Below are 22,491 nucleotides of genomic sequence, written 5' to 3' on the forward strand. Positions count from 1 at the left end.
ATAAACTTGAAAATATTAAACTAATGCGGAAAATTAGCGATTTTAATCACGGATGTTAATGAATTGCACAATGAGCAGTTCATATATAAAATACGATTTTCCTGTCATTCGTTGTCGCTTCACCACTGCAAAACCATTCGGCTACAAACGTTACCTAGGCCCCACGCGACGATACAGTAGTTTGTCATCATAACTTTCTTTTTTAAGTGTACACACAAAAAGTTTTCCACAATATCTTTCTCTTCTGTAAATTGCTATCTCCCACTACATCTATATAGTCAGGAAACAAGAATAAAAACAGATATGCTAACAGTACTTTCCAGAGATCCCAAATGAAATTTCCCTTGTGGGTGTGGAATCGGTCAAGAGATCTTACGCAACTTTAGCTCGACATTTACTGGTTTAAAGACGTTTACAGGAAAGATGCTGAACAAATACTTTGGGAGAGGATTAAGTGGGCAATATGCGATTTTTTCAACCCATTATGTTTTTCACTTTGCTCGAATTTCTTTCTGCACATATTCCCGAAACATGTACGTTCTTGGGCGTCTATGGTTGACCAACTCGTGTTCCATCTAAAGCACATCTGTAAAAGCAAAACTTCACGTTACGAACTGAGCACTAAAATCATCTTAAACAATAACATTCAGCAAGGCAAGATATTAGCACATGAAAACGACATCAAGCTGTTGTACAGAGTGATTTGTCCTTTCCCCATCCGTCAATTGTCATCTTGCAAATAACAACTGACAACTGCTTAGACTCGCAGAGAGCCACCGCCATCTCACAGCTACCAGCTAAGCGAACGTCCTCTCATGGTTCAGAATTCCATTCACAGATGGCGCGCACAGCACCGCAGAGCTTGTACGAATCACGTCACACGGAAACAAGAAAGCTTGGCAGGTAGTACTCGGAACCTGTTGAAGTGTTGTTATGCAGTGAATGGCATACAGGCACCGGCCGCATTCAGTCGCTTCTGGTCTTCTTAGACGAAAAGATGCGCACCTTTCGTCTGCAGTCACTGTTCTTCTCCGGTGAAAGTTAGCATCGGTTACCACATTATACAATGAGTTCAGTATTCGAATGCTGTTTATCTCACACAGTGGAGGAGAAAAGAATGAGTGAAGAAGTGCTGTAGTGCTAATTAAAGAGTTTCGAAAGGATATCAGTGTGCAGCAATGTTCTGGAATGTGTGAAATCCTACGCCTGGAAGACTTTATTGGCTTTTGGATCCGGGGACAATGTGGACTGAAGAAGAATGAACCCAGATGCGGATAGCCTGGTAAGTGGATGATGTACACAGGATTATTTATTCGTGTTATGAGTGAGTTTATGTGACGCCTCAGTGCTCTCATGTTTGTGTGCGCTACGTCTCAGGGAGCCGATCGCTGAACAGCATGACGAGTAGCTCGCTGTCAGTTTGACAGTTGAACAGTGTCATCCCTGTCATCGACTTGCTTGGGATTTTATGCATACCTTGGCGTCATTATTTAGTCTTCTTGATTTATTTGTGGCGAATGGAGATGCGTGTCATGTGCTGGAATTAAATGACGAGAAACCGAAGCGAGCAGTGCCTTGCCAGGGCCTTGGCCCCTCGGAGGCGCGGCCAGCCGCCTGCGCCTGGGATAGCGGTACCCGAGGCGCTGACGTGCTACCGGCCGGTCCCACGCCACTGCCAGGCGCGTCCTGGGCAAAAACCCAGCGCTCGGGCCTTCTCACTTCTAACCATCAACTCCCTACGCCTGCGCATATGCGTTGGAAACAAGGCAACAACAGGGAATGTACACTGGTCAGCAAAGAAATATTAAAGTATACATAAATTTGTCTTTAAATGGTTTTTTTGTTTCCGGAATTCGAAACGAAAAGAATTTGTTAAACATTTAAGCTCATGACAGGAAAAGGACAGGATTAATGGTCTACTATTAGTTTAATCGACCAAACAGTAGGGCAAAAGTTTGACTCTTATCTTGATTATTTACCGTCTTCTAAATTCCCATTCCACCTTTCTGCTCGCCAATCTGCAATTTACAATACAATACAATACAATACATCTCTAAGGTAAGAAAGACTTACTACTTTGTGCAGAGTATTATTTAGTAACAGAAGCGCGGGATTACTAGAAGATTGTTTTGGAACAGTTCTGTTCTACAGGTATAGTTCAATACTTACTAACAGCTGCTGAACAAAACATTGCTCTGTCGTACGGCAAAATATGTGTGTTACATACCGATATTGCATGTGCATTTTTCCCTCTTGTGAGAAATGTCTAACTGATATTAACTTGGTTAGAAGACGTAGTCACTTAATGGAAGTAAGGCAAAGGAACTGTACGTACATACTCTTCTCAATTATTAAGAAAGGGTTGTTCCTCTGCCTTTGTACAATTATTAATTTTAGCAGCTTCCGAAAGCATTGATGATGGCCCATAACAAAAGCGTATTTTCAGCTAAATGTTGACACCTATCCTGCTGGCAAATCCCTATTTTCGGCAGTTAGATTTAAATATAATTTATATTATTGTAACTAAACTAATATGGAAGATACTGGAAGAAAGTTCTTCTAATGAAGCCACAGGACTGTTGCATGGTCCAGCCATGCTAAAATGGTTTCCCTTTATTTTTCTTTTTTATTAAAATCATGTCGGTCGCGTGTCGGGATGGTTCTCAACAATAGGCCTTGACCGTCACCTTCCACATTCCCTGCTCATTAATAGTAAGGGCCTCATCAATGTATTTAAATACTATTCATTAAAATAGTGTCATTTACACGAATGTGACAATGTTAGCGTCTTTCCGTGATACGGAGAAAAAAAGTTTTCGTTGTAACTGATTAATTACAGATCAGAATAAAGGTGAATATATAAAGTGTTTACGCCACGGTTAGCTTTTCGTGTATTTGATGTTGAAAAAACTGTTTTTTCTACATTATATAAATACATGTCATTTAGCCACGATGTAAATACCAGTCTCGTTGTACTTGTAGATATAGCGACCTATTGCGTATGGAATAGGATTAATCTGTAGAGGTTCCTATTACACTGGTGGCTTCGTGTAGATTATCGTTAAGATTGCATTTCATAACTGTGAAGGGAAACTTTTGCAAATATCGAAGAAAAAAGGGTAGTTTTCATTTGATTTATTTGTGAACCGTATTATGAGCTCGTTCCTTTTCTCGCGGTACAATAGAGATCAACAAATAGCACTTTTCCAAACAAAATTGGCAATTTAGTTGCGTTGATCTGGTGATATACCAAGCGATAGCTTTCAGCTGCCTTTTTATAATCCAGAAACTAAAATGTGGACGATAAGCAGTACAGACGAGAGGAGAACAAACTTTTGGAATGTAACACTACAGAAGAATGTTGGAGATTAGATGGATGGTCGGGTTGAACAGAACCGGAGAGAAGAGAGTATTACGCCAAAACTTGACCAAGTTGATAACAAAATGACGGATCAAGGAAACCGGCATTTGCCTGGAGCGATTTAGGGAAATCACGGAAAACCTAAATCAGGATGGCCGGACGCGGGATTGAACCGTCGTCCCCCCAAATGCGAGTCCAGTGTTTAACCACTGCGCCACCTCGCTCAGTAGAGAGAGAGAGAGAGAGAGAGAGAGAGAGGGGGGGGGGGGCGGCGGCACGTAACTAATGAGGGAGAACACTCACAGTGAATCTGCTGTTAATAATTACTGCTTGAATTTATCTATGGGATGGCCCGCCTGGGTCTTCTTCAGCCAGTTCCCGGTTACAGCCGGATAATCTGTCAGCAAATTTCACATGGAGGAATCCAGGAGCGATTTCCTTGTTTGACGTCGGCATCCCGTTACGGAGATCCTTCTGGGCTCTCCTCCTTCTGCGTTTGGAGTTAACCGTGGAATCGTGTTCAAAGTCCGTAACAGTCACGCACTCATGCTTCCTACACACATTATGTTGCTACGAACGAGTGACATTGACAGTAAGGCAAGTCATCTTCCGAGTTTGATTTGCACTAGTGGCAGTACTGTTTAAAACACGCAGACACTCAGCGAATTTAACTAATCATTACCTGATACTGCTGAATTTCTGCTTAAACCATCTTCGAAAATAATAATTTCTCACTCTTATGTGACTTTAAAGAGCCTAGAATTATTTCTAGTTATCATGCGAAGAGGAAAGGAATTCGTTCGGGTGAGAAGACATCCATTTCATGGAAGCTGCTTGCAGTTGCTTCTGATTGTGTCCTATATGGCCGGACAGTTTAAATTTTAACTTAAGAGAACACAATTTTAAATCTTCCATCGTTTCTCCTTACGGTTGTGATGATTGATTTCTCAACTCTAGAGCTAAGCCTTACTCACACTTCCACTACTACGGATGTGCCAGTGCCTTAAGAATCTTCACGTATTGCAATATGTCTCAGGTATGCAAGTATTTAGGGTCAGGATCTTCTTGAGGGTTCTTAATTTTCTCATTTTCATCAGAAGCTGTAGAAGTTTCATGGACGTAAGATTAATGAATCGCAGCAGGGGACACTAAAGTCATGCAAGTACCTGTGGAACTGTCACTGCACGGTAGTGAAACTGAATGGCTGCAACGTTCTGGCCATGGCTGGGTAATGTGCTATGCTTCGGTTCACTAGTACCACGAAACTACACATAGTTTACAAACGAAACTGCTTTAGAAACGCTGGCAGTAACTGTCCTACATTGTTGCTCAGTTGTCAGACCACTCTGGAGGATTTTGGATGTGTGCGGCGAAGGACAATAAGTGTCGTATCAGGTTTGCTCTAACTCTGGGAAGTTCATACGTATTATACCAACACAAAAGACATTACTCGTATTACTGCGAAACAACTAGTCGTGGATTAATGCTAACGGTTTACGTTTTTCAGACTTGAGCTGTGCCCATAACGTGGTGATAATTTTCACTGAATCTGTAGAGTCCGTGACAGAAATCGGTCAGTTTACTGCGGGTGTGTTCTTGCGCCCTGCTGGATGGAAAATGCTGTGTGCGAAGTGTCATATTTAGCGCACCATTTTAAATGTTGTAACCAGTTCTTACGTCGAATTTAGTTTCTAGTACGCTCCTCGTTGCATGTCTCCTGAATTCGCTTAAAATTTATGGAGAACGTAGTAAAATTCTGAGTCACACTGGACACGCAAGTCGCCGATGTGACGTCCAATTGAAAGAATTGCATAAGACATCATCATTACTATTATTACACTGGTGGGGAAGAAGTCGCGCAACACCAAGAAAGAGTTGTGCGATATAATGTAAGTTGGTAGACGTATTTCTTAACGTGAAAGACGATACCTATTCAAATTTCGCGCCAGTCTCATAAGAGTGGCGCTATGAGGATGCGAGTCAGGTTTGTTTTAAATACAGTCAAGAACGCCTTTGTCGACACCTCACTGAGTTTGAATGAGGTCGTGTTAATAGGGATGTGAGAAACTGGATATCCCTTCTACGATACTGCAGAAAGACTTGGCAGGAATGTAGCCACTGTATATAATTACTGGCAATGGTGGTAGCGAGAAGACCAGCCTCCGGACGGTCGAGTGTCAGTACCGAGAGGGAAGATCGAGTGTTCGGCGAATGGCTCTGGCGTATCTTACTGCATCTGCACCAGCAGTTTGAACAGCAGTTGACACCACACTGACACAACGAACTGTTACGAATCGGTTACTTCAAGGACAGCTCCGAGTGAGAAGCTGTGTAGAGTGCATTCCACTGACATCACACCACCGCCATCTCAGACTTCAATGGTGTCAAGTGAGAGCTCATTGGAAGGCTGGTTGCAGGTCTTGTGTGTTTTCTGATGAAAGCTGGATCTGCCTCGGTACCAGTGATAGCCTTGTGTTGGTTAGGAGGAGGCAAGTTGAGAGCCTACAACCTACCTGTCTGCGTGCTAGACACACTGGGCGTACACATGGAGTTATGGCCTGTGGTGCGATTTCGAGAACAGGAACACTCTCGTGGTTACCCCACCCACCTTGATTGCAAATTTGGCTGTCAGTCTGTTGATTCGATCTGCTGTGCTGCCATTCATGAACAGCATTCCAGGAGGATGTTTTCCAACAGGATAACGCTCGCCCACATACCGCTGTTGTAACCTTTCATACGTCAGTGTGTCGACATGTCGCCTTCATCTGCTCAATTATCGGATCTTCCTCTAATCGAGCGCATATGAGACGTCATCGTATAACTCCCCAACGTCATCCACAACCAGCATTAAGCATCACTGTGTTGACTGACCAAGTGCAGCAGGCATAGGACTCCATCCCACAAACTGACATCCGGCAACTGTACAACACAATGCACGCACGTTTGCGTGCTTAGCGTTTCACATTTGCAGTGGCTTATCTCGCGCTTTCATCAATCTGTGGTCTTCCAATGTTAATATTAAATCGCTTAAATAGGTCACCTAGACATATGAATTTCTGAAATTTCATTACTCTACATTATTCTTTTTGTGTTGCGATTTTTTCTTCTGTGTATTATTATTAATTATTACTATTATTATTTTCGATTATTCCCACTTAAAGAGAGCGTTTGAACTTGAATTCCTTTATAATGATTGTTTGTTTTTTCTGAGCCCAAATTTTCTTCATGTGTTCATTGTGTTGTTTCTTTCGCTCCGCTGGTCTCTTCTGTGTTGTGGTGTCAAATTTACGTTTTTTGATGATGATCCTGAATTCAATTCAATTTTCTGCATCGTTTACTGTTATGTGTGCTTGTCTGAGGTCCTCTCAACTTCTTTTATCCATTTTGTTTTTCCCCTGCCTAAATTGATGACTTTGAGAATTCGCTTTGAAATTCTGTTTTCATTCATCCTTTGGATATGTCCGTAGAACTGCATTCTTCTTTTCCTTATTGTATCCGTTATCTTGTCTATTTATATAATTCTGATGTTGGTCTCTTCTTCCAGATTCCTTGCTCTTGTGTCGGGCCAAAAATTTTCCTGAGAATTTTCCTTTCTTGTTTCTCGGTTTCTCTGATTATAGTTTGCCCACCTATTTGTGTTTCAGATGCATACATTGCCTCCGGAAGTACGACAGTGTTGTAGTGCCTCAATTTTGCGTTAATGGATATGGACTTTTTGTTATAGTTCCACGTGAATTTATATGCTTTCTGTAGTTTTTTATTTTTTCCTCAATTGCCTTTAGGTTGATACCTGATGACTGTATGATTTCTCCCAAGTACTTAAAATGTGGTACTTGTACGATTTTCCCATGGATTGTCACAATAGGCAATTTGTCTTGTGGCACTCTTTCGATGTACTGGGTTTTCTCATACGAGATTTGCAGGCCAGTTCTTTGTGCAATTTCGTGTAACTTCTCAATGGCATTAGTGGCTTCTTTTCTATTATTTGTGAAGATTGCAAGGTCATCTGCGAAAGCTAAACACTTCACATTGAATTTATTATCTTTTCTAATGCCAATTTGGATTCTTTCGACTTCTTTTCCCTGTGTTCTGATAATTTTTTCAAGAATGATACTAAAGAGTAATGGTGAAAGTCCGTCACCCTGTCGCACTCCAGTTTGGATTTCAAGTGGTTCAGAGATATCCCCCATAAATTTAACCTTGGAGACTGTGTCAGTTAATGTTTGCCGAATGATTGCTCTTACCTTTCTGTCAGTGCTGAATTCTTCCATCGTGTTGCAGAGCGCTACTCTGTCTATTGAGTCGTAGACCTTTTTAAAATCTACAAAAGTGACCACTGTGTTTCGGGTGTTTCTCATCTGGAGAATCATTTTCAAATTCCAGATCTGTTCTATACATGATCGTCCCTTGCGAAAACCAGCCTGGTAGTCTCCTATTTGTGGGTCAGCTTGTTCTTCTAATCTATTCATGAGAACTTTTGATAGGATTTTATATGTGACCGGCACGAGTGAGATACCCCTGTAGTTATTTGGTTCAGTTTTGTCCCCTTTTTTGTGGAGTGGGTGGATGAGTGCACATTTCCATTCAGAAGGGATCTGTTCTGTTTCCCAAATGTTTAATATGATTTTGTGGATTTTCCTGTTAATCTTTCATCATTTAGTTTCCATAGTTCTGCAATAATTCCATCTTCTCCTGGGGCTCTATTGTTTTTCAGTGTCTTGATAATTTATACTACACTCCTGGAAATTGAAATAAGAACACCGTGAATTCATTGTCCCAGGAAGGGGATACTTTGACACATTCCTGGGGTCAGATACATCACATGATCACACTGACAGAACCACAGGCACATAGACACAGGCAACAGAGCATGCACAATGTCGGCACTAGTACAGTGTATATCCACCTTTCGCAGCAATGCAGGCTGCTATTCTCCCATGGAGACGATCGTAGAGATGCTGGATGTAGTCCTGTGGAACGGCTTGCCATGCCATTTCCACCTGGTGCCTCAGTTGGACCAGCGTTCGTGCGGACGTGCATTGTCCTGTTGGAACAGCAAGTTCCCTTGCCGGTCTAGGAATGGTAGAACGATGGGTTCGATGACGGTTTGGATGTACCGTGCACTATTCAGTGTCCCCTCGACGATCACCAGTGGCGTACGGCCAGTGTAGGAGATCGCTCCCCACACCATGATGCCGGGTGTTGGCCCTGTGTGCCTCGGTCGTATGCAGTCCTGATTGTGGCGCTCACCTGCACGGCGCCAAACACGCATACGACCATCATTGGCACCAAGGCAGAAGCGACTCTCATCGCTGAAGACGACACGTCTCCATTCGTCCCTCCATTCACGCCTGTCGCGACACCACTGGAGGCGGGCTGCACGATGTTGGGGCGTGAGCGGAAGACGGCCTAACGGTGTGCGGGACCGTAGCCCAGCTTCATGGAGACGGTTGCGAATGGTCCTCGCCGATACCCCAGGAGCAACAGTGTCCCTAATTTGCTGGGAAGTGGCGGTGCGGTCCCCTACGGCACTGCGTAGGATCCTACGGTCTTGGCTTGCATCCGTGCGTCGCTGCGGTCCGGTCCCAGGTCGACGGGCACGTGCACCTTCCGCCGACCACTGGCGACAACATCGATGTACTGTGGAGACCTCACGCCCCACGTGTTGAGCAATTCGGCGGTACGTCCACCCGGCCTCCCGCATGCCCACTATACGCCCTCGCTCAAAGTCCGTCAACTGCACATACGGTTCACGTCCACGCTGTCGCGGCATGCTACCAGTGTTAAAGACTGCGATGGAGCTCCGTATGCCACGGCAAACTGGCTGACACTGACGGCGGCGGTGCACAAATGCTGCGCAGCTAGCGCCATTCGACGGCCAACACCGCGGTTCCTGGTGTGTCCGCTGTGCCGTGCGTGTGATCATTGCTTGTACAGCCGTCTCGCAGTGTCCGGAGCAAGTATGGTGGGTCTGACACACCGGTGTCAATGTGTTCTTTTTTCCATTTCCAGGAGTGTATTTCGTTGATGGTTGGTGGTTTAGCGTCTTGATTTGGTGTAAACGTCTGGTAGTGAATATCCTCTATAGGTCTTTCGCAGTTGAGAAGTTTCTTTATTATTATTATTATTATTATTATTATTTCTTTCGTTTCTCAGACATTATGTCTGGTTAAAAATTGAAAGTGACGCGGACCTTGATCAAGCGTGACTTCCTTTTAACTGTACGGTTGATGTTACATTGCATTTAGGAACTTACGGGTAAGTGAACATGTATCAATAATTACAGATTTCTGTAGTTGTATATATACGTTTGGATGTAGCTGTATTGCGTTGATGTACTGGTGGATATTGTGTGGTATGACTCCTGTAGTTGACAGTATAATTGGTACAATGTCAACTTTATCCTGGTGCCATATGTCTTTGACTTCCTCAGGCAGTTGGTTGTATTTTTCAATTTTTTCTCCTCTTTTCCTCTGTATATTTGTTGTATTGGGTATGGATATTTGTATTAGTTGTGTTATTTTCTTCTTTCTATTGGTGAGTGTGATGTCAGGTTTGTTATGTGGTGTTGTTTTATCTGTTATAATGGTTCTGTTCCAGTATAATTTGTATTCATCATTCTCCAGTACATTTTGTGGTGCATACTTGTATGTGGGAACGTGTTTTATTAGTTTATGTTGTATGGGAAGTTGTTGATGTATTATTTTTGCTGCATTGTCATGTCTTCTGGGGTATTCTGTATTTGCTAGTTTTGTACATCCGCTTGAGATGTGATCTACTGTTTCTATTTGTTGTTTGCAAAGTCTGCATTTATCTGTTGTGGTATTGAGATCTTTAATAATATGCTTGCTGTAATATCTGGTGTTTATTGTTTGATCCTGTATTGCAATCATGAATCCTTCCGGCTCACTGTATATATTTCCTTTTCTTAGCCATGTGTTGGATGCGTCTTGATCGATGTGTGGCTGTGTTAGATGATACGGGTGCTTGCCATGTAGTGTTTTCTTTTTCTAATTTACTTTCTTCGTATCTGTTGATGTTATGTGATCTAAAGGGTTGTAGAAGTGGTTATGAAATTGCAGTGATGTAGCCGATGTATTTATATGAGTGATTGCTTTGTGTATTTTGCTAGTTTCTGCTCGTTCTATAAAGAATTTTCTTAAATTGTCTACCTGTCCATAATGTAGGTTTTTTATGTCGATAGATCCCCTTCCTCCTTCCTTTCTGCTTAATGTGAATCTTTCTGTTGCTGAATGTATGTGATGTATTCCATATTTGTGGCATTGTGATCATGTAAGTGTATTGAGTGCTTCTAGATCTGTGTTACTCCATTTCACTACTCCAAATGTGTAGGTCAATATTGGTATAGCATAAGTATTTATAGCTTTTGTCTTGTTTCTTGCTGTCAATTCTGTTTTCAGTATTTTTGTTAGTCTTTGTCTATATTTTTCTTTTAGTTCTTCTTTAATATTTGTATTATCTATTCCTATTTTTTGTCTGTATCCTAGATATTTATAGGAATCTGTTTTTTCCTTTGGTTCTATGCACTCGCTGTGGTTATCCAACAAGTAATCTTCTTGCTATGCTATTTTTCTTACATTTGTCTGTTCCAAAAGCCATATTTATATCACTGCTGACTACTTCTCTTATCTTTAGTAATTGGTTGAGTTGTTGATTTGTTGCTGCCAGTGGTTTTAGATCATCCATGTATAGCAAATGTGTGATTTTGTGTTGGTATGTTCCAGTAAAATTTGTATTATTTAGCATGTTGGATAGTGGGTTATTATTATTATTATTATTATTATTATTATTATTAGCTGATAAGAGCAGTACCTTCAGTTGAAACGCCAACGCCAGCGCTATCCACTTTACCGTTGTTTTCCCGGCCGAGCATGGGAATGCTATGGCGTCTGCTGCGAAGCCATTGCTATTCGGCTTGCGGGCAGCGCGTTCCACATCCTGCAGCAGTATCCGGTCGGCAGCCCGGCCGCGCCGCCGTCACGTACACGCGGTTTTCTTCTCACTGCACTTTCTATAGCGGCGCGTCGCGTCGGCCGCGGCGTGAAAACGCCGCAGTCGGCAATTATCCGCGCGGCTTGCGTCGCCAGGAGAAACACTGCCGTAGGGAGTAGCGCATCTCACTTATTGGCGTAACAGCAGCTTCACCGCGCTCTGACACAACACGCCCGCCTGTGCGTCTTCTGCGGCAGCGCTCTACTAATGCGAGGAAAAGGGGCCGTCATTAGAGGCCGACCGCTAGCTCAAGAGGACGAAAAGGGGCTAAGGGACAGGGAGATTTAGGTTGAGAGGAACCATCCCAGTATTCGCTTCAAGTACATTACGAAGGCAGCAGAAAATCTAACTAGGATTCTGCACAAACTGATACACTGCTTCAGTGACGTTCTATTTTCTACATCTACACCTGCAATGGTAATGGCAAGGAAAGCGTTTCTGAAGAAGAGAAATTTGTTAACATCGAGTATTGATTTAATTGTTAGGAAGTCGTTTCTGAAAGTATTTGTATGGAGTGTAGCCATGTATGGAAGTGAAACGTGAACGATAAATAGTTTAGACAAGAAGAGAATAGAAGCTTTCGAAATGTGGTGCTACAGAAGAATGCTGAAGGTTAGATGGGTAGATCACATAACTAATGAGGTATTGAATAGAATTGGGGAGAAAAGGAGTTTGTGGCACAACTTGACTAGAAGAAGGGATCGGTTGGTAGGACATGCTCTGAGGCATCAAGGGATCACCAATTTAGTACTGGAGGGCAGCGTGGAGGCTAAAAATCGCAGAGGGAGACCAAGAGAGTACACTAAGCAGATTCAGAAGGATGTAGGCTGCAGTAGGTACTGGGAGATGAAGAAGCTTGCACAGGATAGAGTAGCATGGAGAGCTGCATCAAACCAGTCTCAGGACTGAAGACCACAATAACAAACAATACCTGCAATTACTCTGCAGTTTACAGTTACGTGTTTGGCAGAGGATTCACCACCTTTAACCTACTTCTCTATCGTTCCTGTCTCGAACAGCGCACAGGAAAAACGAAAGCTTAAATCTCCCCGTGCGAGCTCTGATTTCTCTTATTTTATTACGACTATAATTTCTCCCTATGTAGGTATCGGGGCTAACAAAATATTTTCACCCTCTTAGGAGGAACTGGTTATCGAAATTTCATGAGAATGTCCAGCCGCTGCGAAAAGCGTCTTTGTTTTAATGACTGCCACCCTGTCATATCCGTCGCACCCTCTCTCTCATTTCGCCATGATGCAAAACAAGCTGCCCTTCTTTGAACTTTTTCGATGGTCTCCATCAATCCTATCTGACACAGATCCTGCACCGCATCCAGAAGCGTGCGGACAAGCATAATGTAAGCAGTCTCTTTAGTAAACCTAAGGCATTTTATGAGTGTTCTGCCAATAAATTGTAGTATTTGGTTTGCTATACACACATTATCTGTGTGATCGTTATTATTTAAATTATTCGTATCTCTAATCCCTAAGTGTTTAGTTGAGTTTAGTCTTTAGATTTGTATGATTTATCGTGTAACCGAAATTTAGTGGACTTCTTTTAGTACTCAAGTGGATGACGTCACACTTTTCATTATTTAGAGTCAGGTGCCACTTTATTAATAGTATCGCATGATGTTTTCAGCTCCTTACCGCTCGTTGTTGATCTACAGTCGAAGTTGAAATGGTGGAAATTATAATAAATAATACACTTAATGATAAATATACAATTTTAAAAAATCTAAAAGACTGTGACCCCAAATCAAACAATTTTGATAAAATGCAATTTCTTTCTATTATCTGATGACTTGAAAAGATGGTAAATGGCAGCATCATCTGCAGCCAATCTAAGAGGGCTGCTTAGATTGTCTCCTGCATCGTTTATGTATATCAGGTACAACAGAGGGCCTATAACACTTCGTCGAGGAACGCCAGATATAACTTCTGCTTTATTCGATGACTTTCCGTCAATTATTACAAATTGTGACCTTTCCGTACGAGCTGTACTCGCATTCGGGAGGACGACGGTTCGAACCCGCGTCGAGCTATCCCAATTTCCCTAAATCGCTTCAGGCGATTGCCCGGATGGTTCCCTTTAAACGGCACGGCCTATTTCTTTCCCCGTCCTTCCCTAATCCTATGGGACCGATGACATCGCTGTTTGGTCCCCTCCCCCGAATCAACTAACCAACCAACCATCCTTTCCGTACGAGTTCTGGCTTATCGTATTTTTTTACGAAATTAATTTCTCCCAATGTAGATGGGAGTCAACAAAACATTTTGACAAAATTGTATTTGGTGGGGTCACAGTCTTGTAGATTTTTAAAATGGTATATTTACCATTAAGTGTATTATTTGTTACAATTTTCACCATTTTAAATTCGACTGTAGCTCAACAACAAGTGGTAAGGAGCTGAAAAACATCATGCGATAATATTAATAAAACGGGCATATTAAGGTAGGAAAAATTTCACGAGGAGGAGAAAGCTAGTGATTGAAATTTCGTGAAAAGATCTCGCTACAAGGTAAAACACCTTTGATTTTCATGATTTCCACCCCAACTCGCTTGTCATATCCGTGACTTTACATCTTCATAATCTTTAAACCACCGTGAAGTGCTTGGCAGAGGTTACTTCCCATTTTACCAGTCGTTATGGCTTTCTCCTGTTCCATTCACGTATCGAGCACGAGAAGAATGTCTATTTAAATACCACTGTGCGCACTGCAATTAATCTAATTGTCCTCACAATCGCAATGGGAGAGATACGCAGGGGATTGTAGCATATTCTTAGATTCATCATTTAAATATTGATCATTACAACTTATTAGGCTTTCTCGGGATAGTTTGCGCCTATATTACAGCCTCTGCGTGTTCAATTTCTTCACTCTCTCTATGACTCTGCCACAGTGCAAGAAAGCCTGTGGCCATTCATGCTGCCCTTCTCTGCATATGTTCGATATCCTCTGTTAGTGTTATACGGTACGGGTTCCACACACTTGAGCAATATTCTTGGATGGGTCAAGTGATTTGAAAGCTATCTCGTTTGCAGATTACTTGCATATCCCTGGCAGGGCTAGCAATGAATCGAAATCTGCCACGTGCTTTATCTAAGATTAGCCTGTGTTATCGTTCCATTTCATATTCTTACAAAGTGTTACACCAAGGCATTTGTATGAGTTGTGGCTCTTTGATACTATAGTCATAAGGTACTATGTTTTTTCGTTTTTTAAAAAACAAAATTTTACATTTATGAACATTCCAATCAAGCTGTCAATCCTTGCATCACTCTGAAGTGCTATCAAAATTCGACTGAATATTTGTGCAATTTTTTCAGTCATACCCCTACTTCATTACAGTTAACTGCATCATCCGCGAAAAGTTTCAGATTAGATTAATATTGTCTGCGAGGCCGTTAATATAAAAGAACAGAACTCCCAATACTCTTCCCCGAGGCACACCCGAAGTTACCGCTACACATACCGATGACTGCGTGCTACCTACCAAGAAATCCAATCCAATCACAAATTTCGTTTGATATCCCCTACTATGTTCTTTCGATAATAAGCGTAGATGCGTTACTGAGGCAAAGGTTTTTCCGAACTGCATCTACCTGACTGTCTTGATCCCTGGCTTTCAGAATGTCTTGTGGGAAAAGTGCAAGTTGGGTTTCAAATGATTGATGTTATCGCAATTCATTTTAGTTATCATGGAGGATCTCATTACATCTGAGCTCAAAAAATGTTCCAAGATTCTGGTAACGGTCCCATACCGAGCATCAGTACTCCGGAAGATGATTGAATTTAGTAGATTTGTTGCATCTTCTAAGTGTTCGACCAATAAAACCTAAACTTTGGGTCGCTTTTCGCACAAAATTTTCTATTTGACGGTTCCAATTTAAGTTGTTAGTAATTGTAATACCTGGGTATTCAGGTGGATTGAAAATCTTTAAATTTGTGTGATTTAACAAGTAACCGAAATTTAACGGAATTTTTTTAGTACTCGTGTGGAGGAGTTAACGCTTTTTATTGTTTAGGGCCAAACACAACATTTCGCATCTGCAGCTCTAGTGTATGCTGCCACAGCGCACCAGTTGTGACTATCGTTACGCGTTTGAGTCACTATTTTCCAGGTTTTATAGTGCAAAGATGTTAGCTGTCACAACGGATTTTGGACACTGGTGAGAGACTCTTCACAGACAATGAGGTACACGTATGTCACAGAATTCTTAGTTAACACACTGTTGCAGTTGTAGGAACCTTTTTAATTAAATAAATGGGACTGTGATGAAATCGGTATTATGTATCTGTATATTTATATTAGTGCATCACGTATCTGCGTCTAATGGTAAATATTATTTTTGCTAATGTTACAAGTAGAAATGAGGATACATAATAAATATATTGTTTACAGTTTGCTGAAATCACGTTGATATTTTTGATAAATTTTTAAATAAGTTGATTGAGCTTGATTCAGGCTGTTTACTCAGTAATCTTTGCCCAGTGTGCTAGGGGTAAAGGAAATTCTCAAGCTCCTCATGCAGATTCATCATATGTAAAGTCTAAGTGGCCCCACAGACAGGGGATGAGCTAAGGGGAGCTGATGCAGAAAACCTACATCGACATTGTAAGCATGATCCTAGTGGAGGTGCGTCCTGTGAAATTTGTGGTGTTCCACTTTCGTTCAGCATATTTTGGCTACGTGTGTCTTGTATACTGACATGACGGCAGCCTTCGGTTTGGCAGGAGATATGCCTACCATCCTCGCCGGTACTAAAACCATGTTACTTGGGTTCTGAAACTTTGTGAACTGTCGGGGTTATCCCTAAAGCACTGGGGTGGGGAGACGAACTGTAATAAGCTATAACCTACTCCAAATGTGAGGACAACCTTCGTCGTAAATGGCTTCATTTGTTTCTGATGGCATTTTGTTGTAAGGAATTCGAATTAACCTGTAGAAAAATAGAGCACGACTGTGAAATGCCATCTGCAGCAGACTACGTGTTGTTCCGTCAATAAATCTACTATTTTATGATCCTTTCGAAGCCACGTAAGTTCAACGAGGTTTGTTTTCCAGTGTCCTTACATAGCATTATTTGCAATCGCTTAAAAATGCCGCAAACTGCGCTGTTGACAATTGTTTATTTCAACAGATACCTGACACGTTCCACATCATTACGAAGTGTCGTATTCATGATCTCTGGAACAAGTACTAATCTAATCTAATCTTTCGTATAGCACCCAGAAGAACTGTGTTTTCTTAGACTTATTCACCATTTATTTTGTCTCTGCATAACCACTTGCCTTCCGTAAATAATATTCCACCGAATTTTGTACAACTTTTCAACGTATTATGCTATTTGTCTAAATCGGCCTTGTAGCAAATAAAATTTCAACCATCGTGGGGAAAGTGGTGCAGATTATGTAAGGCTTTATAAAATCTGTCGTTTAACTCTTCCATCGTAGCTTTTTTTGTAAAGTACATTTCACTTTGCTAAGCCATCAATCTAGGTAAGTTTTACAGGTAATACTAACATTAATTTCTTTCAATTACAGTGAACAGTAGTCCACATCGGTTATTTCAGTGATCATATACTAGCACAACAGAAGATAATAGCAGAGTTCATTAAAAAAATGCAGGAAAGGAGAGAAATTTCCGTACGGAAACTACTGACATCAAGTACATTTTCTCCATAAATCCTACACTACTGAATCTAAAAGGCTAATATATTTTTGCTTTCCTCGAGATGAGATTAATATATATTTGTACAGCCGTCAGAATTTGAAAACACGAAATATTTGTTGAAAAATATCGTTTTTTTTTTTTTTGTAATCACTGTTCACACATTTGTCGTACAACCGTTATTTACTAATTGATGCCCAACGAAGTCGGGTTTGTAGATATTTCTGAGACCTGTGGATATAACAGTACACCAAATCCCCCATCATAACGCAAGGCGTCTCACATGTCAGAGGAAGACGTTCGTGTTGCTGTTCTGACGCAGCGTCAGAGTCTCCCGGGCTGTTGGTGCCGTTGTCAATGGAAGTTGGTGTATCAACGGAGCAAATTGCGTCGACAGAGCGTTCGAGTGTGTTAATAGGCGTTTATTTGTACATAGTGCATCTGATTCTTTTTAAATATTTTTTTTGCTCGCTTTGATAAATATAAATATTGGTAGCAAATTCATACCTAATAAAAATACGATGAGTGACATGCTAGATTTCGAAGTGCCATGAGTGTTTCTAAGCGCTACAGAGACAACAGTGCAGTTTTGTGCATATCTACACTTGCTTCACTACATTTCAAGGTGGTTGCGTCATCTTTATGTGGCAGACTACTACATGTTTGAGAGTGAGTCTGTAGTTGATACTATGATAGTGAGAGAAGCCAGAAGGTGCAGCAAGGACTGCTTAGAGTACAAAGGAAAAGGAACACGATCTCATGCATCTCATCCGAACTAGTCGGCTCTTGAAACTTCCTGGCAGATTAAAACTGTGTGCCCGACCGAGACTCGAACTCGGGACCTTTGCCTTTCGCGGGCAAGTGGTCTACCATCTGAGCTACCGAAGCACGACTCACGCCCGGTACTCACAGCTGTACTTCTGCCAGTATCTCGTCTCCTACCTTCCAAACCCCGCGATGGCAAAGGTCCCGAGTTCGAGTCTCGGTCGGGCACACAGTTTTAATCTGCCAGGAAGTTTCATACCAGCGCACACTCCGCTGCAGAGTGAAAATCTCGTTCTAGTCGGCTCTTGTTCGTGCTGTGGGAATGGAGCTACTTTTGAACATTGTATGCTAACGCTACATTATGGTGACTGTTTGCGAAACAACCAGCCGCATGGGTACGAGGTATGTTTAAAAAGAATTTTGTAATTTTGCTTGCTGTGTTAGTCATGTTCGTGCTGTTTATTCATTTTTGTTGGTAAACACCTCTGAAAAGAGTCTGTAGTGTTAGCCATTTCGGTTATTTAGTCTTTGACAACTGTCAAAAATTTGTATGTATTTTTGTTGCACTGGCTGTTAATTATTTAGTACAAAAATAAGAGTATCTGTATTAAATTACGCTAAAGGAATGAAATAAAGTGCAACAAATTTTTAGATGTATTAAATATTGTTTTTGATGAGTCTGATAAAGTGATAAAACAGGGATTTACGAAAGGTGTAAGCTTTTCGAAGAACGCCTTGAAGACATTGAAGATGAAGATCGTCAACCGATGAAATTGTGGAGAAAGTGAAAGAAATGATTATGAACGAACGCCGAATCAGTCATAGAAATCGATGAAAACGTGTCGTAACAGGTGATGACACATTTACAGATATTACGCAAAGCTCAGTCGTCCCAATGGAAGAATTCTGGATGACCAAGACCGAGGAAAGCTCGACAGGTACTGACTAATGTAAGGGCTATGCTCACGATGTTCTTAGATTTTTAACTGAATAATGCATGATGAGTTCATACCACAATGTGGAACGACCAAAAAGGACTTACAAACTCAATACCGACTGCGTGAAGTAGTCCGAAAAAGACGCCCTGATTTGTTGCGAAGCAATTCATGCCCTCTGGACCACGGTAATGAACGTGCTCACACTTCGTTACTCGTGCCTGAACATTCTGCCAAAAACAATACTGTAATGATGACCCTGCCAGACATGGTCCGATGTTTTTTTTTTTTCTGTTCCCAAATATGAAGAAAATCTTGAAGGGCCGTCGTTTTACAAGCATAGGTGAGACTGATAAAGCATTGCTGAGAGAGTTTCAGTGATTAGAGAAACCGCTAGTGCTAGTGTGTTATATTTCAAGGGGACGGTTTTGAAGGGGATAACATTGATGTAGACGAGTAAACAATTTTTTTCCGAAAAGCGAATCCCATTACTTTTTGAATACAAACTCGTACAGCTGATCGTTCACCAAAGAAGGGAGCGTTTGCAACTGGCTCGCTTACATGTACACTGCACTGCAGCTCAATTCAGCGCAGTTCTCTTCACAGACGAGTTCAGTTCAGATTGCGGAAATACTGCAGATGTGTTTTGATCTAGTGAAAAGATGTAAACCGTTACCCTTTACACATCCGTGAAAGTAACGCTTGCGGAAGCGACTGCTATGTTGTACGGACACATTCCACGTGCACCTATGCCTGTGCAACGAATGCCTCCAGGATGCTTGTGTGCGACGTTATGGCGCTGATAACGTACAGCCACTCGGTACTGATCTCTTGTACGAATATGTGAAACAGCGAACAAATAAACTCGTGGAGGTGGAAAGCTCGATCTCCCGACCTGAATCCCATACGCCTAAGGGGTGCTCGAAATTATGTTGCTAGGTTTATTGCTATTCGCAGTCCTCCCCTGAAAGAGGCGTTCTACCTTTGGATGTCACAGTCAGTTATAGACAGAATCACAAGTCGCTGAATGTAGCTTATAGTTGCTAGGGGTAATCACACTCCATCATTAGCTTTTTGTTATTGACGCGTCTATGTTGTGCGTTCCCAAAGAATTTCTAACAATCGATGCCGACAGTGGTTTTTCGTGTTTTATTTGTCCTGTGCCACATAAGATAAACATTGCCTAAACTTCTACAGATTCAGTACTTAAAGTTGGTTTTTATCCATTTACGGAAACCAGTGTTGTTTGACAAGAGAAGAAAGCAGACAAATGTCGAGGCACGAAATAAAACGGTTAATGCCTGATGAATGCAAAATCAGGAAGGGACTAATATTTAGCATACAAAAAATCGACACGTACAGCACAAAAGCGTACAGGCCGACCTCGTCTGTTGACTGACAGAGATCGCCGACAGTTGAAGAGGGTCGTAATGTGTAAGAGGCAGACATCTATCCACATCATCACACAGGAATTCCAAACTGCATCAGGATCCACTGCAATTACTACGCCTGTAAATGCCGGTAAATGCCAAACGACGCCTCACTTGGTGTACGGAGCGTAAACATTGGACGATTGAACAGTGGAAAAAACATTGTGTGGAGTGCAGAATCGCGGTACACAATGTGGCGATCCGATGGCAGGTTGTGGGCCTGGCGAATGTCAGGTGAACGTCATCTGCCAGCATGTGTAGTGCCAACAGTAAAATTCGGAGGCAGTGATGTTACGGTGTGGTCGTGTTTTTCATGGAAAGGGCTTGCACCCGCTGTTTTGCGTGGAACTATCACAGAACAGGCCTACATTGCTGTGTTAAGCACCTTCTTGCTTCCCACTGTTGAAGAGCAATTCGGGGATGGCGACTGCATCTTTCAACACGATCAAGCACCTGTTCATAATGTACGGCCTGTGGCGGAGTGGTTACACGACAATAACATCACTATAATGGACTGTCCTGCACAGAGTCCTGGCCTTAATCCTATAGAAGACCTTTGGGATGTTTTGGAACGCCGAGTTCGTGCCAGGCCTCATCGATAGCTCTCCTCTGTGCAGCACTCCGTGAAGAATGGGCTGCCATTCCCCAAGAAACCTTCGAGCACCTGATTGAACGTATCCCTGCGAGAGTGGAAGCTGACATCAAGGCTAAGGGTGGGCCAACACCATATTGAATTCCAGCATTACCGATGGGGGGCGCCACGAACTTGTAAGTCATTTTCAGCCAGGTGTCCGGATACTTTTGATCACAGTGTACTTTAAAAAGAGTTAGAAAAATCACCGACAATTCAAATCTGTATCGTTGTGCGGGAACTCGAATCCTTCTCATCTTAGACGTGCGTCTAATGCCGTCACACTGCGTCACCTCGCTTGATCCGAGGATTACACCTGAAACCAGTCTTAATTAGGAGTTCAATAGCTGAATCTGAGCTTTATTATTTAGGTGTTATTTCAAATTTGTAGTATATTTTTTCTGTATTTCTCCTGCTACAGTCTGCTGAAACAAATTTCCAGTCACTATAAAGTTAATTCGTGTTTGCAATTGTATGATACAGGGTGAGACAAATAAAAGTGGCCCGGACGAGTGGTTACGATTGGACTTGAATGTATGCACATAATCACACCCAGTAACTTGCACACCACGTGTACGCCAGCCAAGAGATACACATCGGTTCAGAGCGTAGTGCGGGCGCCTTTACATAATCTTCACGTCCGACAGAGTTCTTAGCAGACGTCAGTCTGATCGCGGTCTAGGTCGCGTGATCTATCAGTGTGCGATTACAATTTGTGTGGAGTCGTAGTCTAAGGTGTATGGCAATAACACTCGTAGTCTCCAAGAACTGCAGCAGACCATGGAACTATGTTCTGCGGGCCACTTTTATTTACTCCATCCTTACAAATACCTTGAGTAGTTATTAGTAAACTCCCAAAAACACTTAGCACTCTTTTGTCCCGTTACATGCGATAAAGGGCGTTACTTTAAAAATAACCTACAGATGCAATACAATACAGCGAGGTGAAAAGTCATACGATACTACCTAATATCGTGCCGGCAGTCCCTTTCCCCGGCGTAGTGCAGCAACTCGACGTGACATGAAATCAACAAGTCGTCGGAAGTAATCTGCTGAAATGTTGAGCCATGCTGCCTCTACAGCCGTTCATAATTGCGGAAGTGTAGCTGGTGCAGAGCTGTGAGCACGAACTGACCTCTTGATTAGGCCTCATAAATGTTTGATGGGATTCATACCGGGCGATATGAGTGACCAAATCATTTGCTCGAATGTTCTTCAAAGCAGTCGCGAACAATTGTGGTCCAGTGACATAGCGCATAGAGATCCATAAAAATCCCATGGTTGTATGGAAGCGTGAAGTCCATGAATGTCTGCAACTGGCGTCCAAGTAGCCGAACATAACCACTTCTGGTCAATGATCGGTTAAGTTAAACCATTATGGAACCACCACCAGCTTGCACAGTGCCTTGACAAATTGGGTCGATGGCTTCGTGGGATATGCGCCACACTAGAACACTACCATCAGCCCTTGCCAACTGAAATCCGGAATGACCTTACCAGGCCACGGTTATAGAGTCGTCTAGGGTCCAACCGATATGGTCACGAGCCCAGGAAAGGCGCTGCATGAGATGTGCTGTTCGCAAACGCACTCCCATCGATCGTCTGCTGCCACAGCCCGCTGAGGCGAAATTTCACCACGCTGCCCTAACAGATACGTTCGTCTTACGTTATTCACGCACT

At 42.2% G+C, this 22,491-nt stretch overlaps 1 protein-coding gene across 1 annotated transcript in view; it reads left to right on the forward strand.

The window, feature by feature from the left end:
• The first annotated feature begins 961 nt into the window (after positions 1–961).
• Positions 962–22,491, forward strand: part of LOC124615461 (ral guanine nucleotide dissociation stimulator-like 1) — a 558,067-nt gene continuing 536,537 nt past the window's right edge. The window contains exon 1 of the mRNA XM_047143368.1: positions 962–1,282. Within this exon, the coding sequence (XP_046999324.1) occupies positions 1,259–1,282 (24 nt within the window). The 5' untranslated portion in view covers positions 962–1,258. The remainder of the gene's footprint in view (positions 1,283–22,491) is intronic.

This window comes from Schistocerca americana, chromosome 5 (genome assembly GCF_021461395.2).
Source record: "Schistocerca americana isolate TAMUIC-IGC-003095 chromosome 5, iqSchAmer2.1, whole genome shotgun sequence".
Lineage (NCBI taxonomy): Eukaryota > Metazoa > Arthropoda > Insecta > Orthoptera > Acrididae > Schistocerca > Schistocerca americana.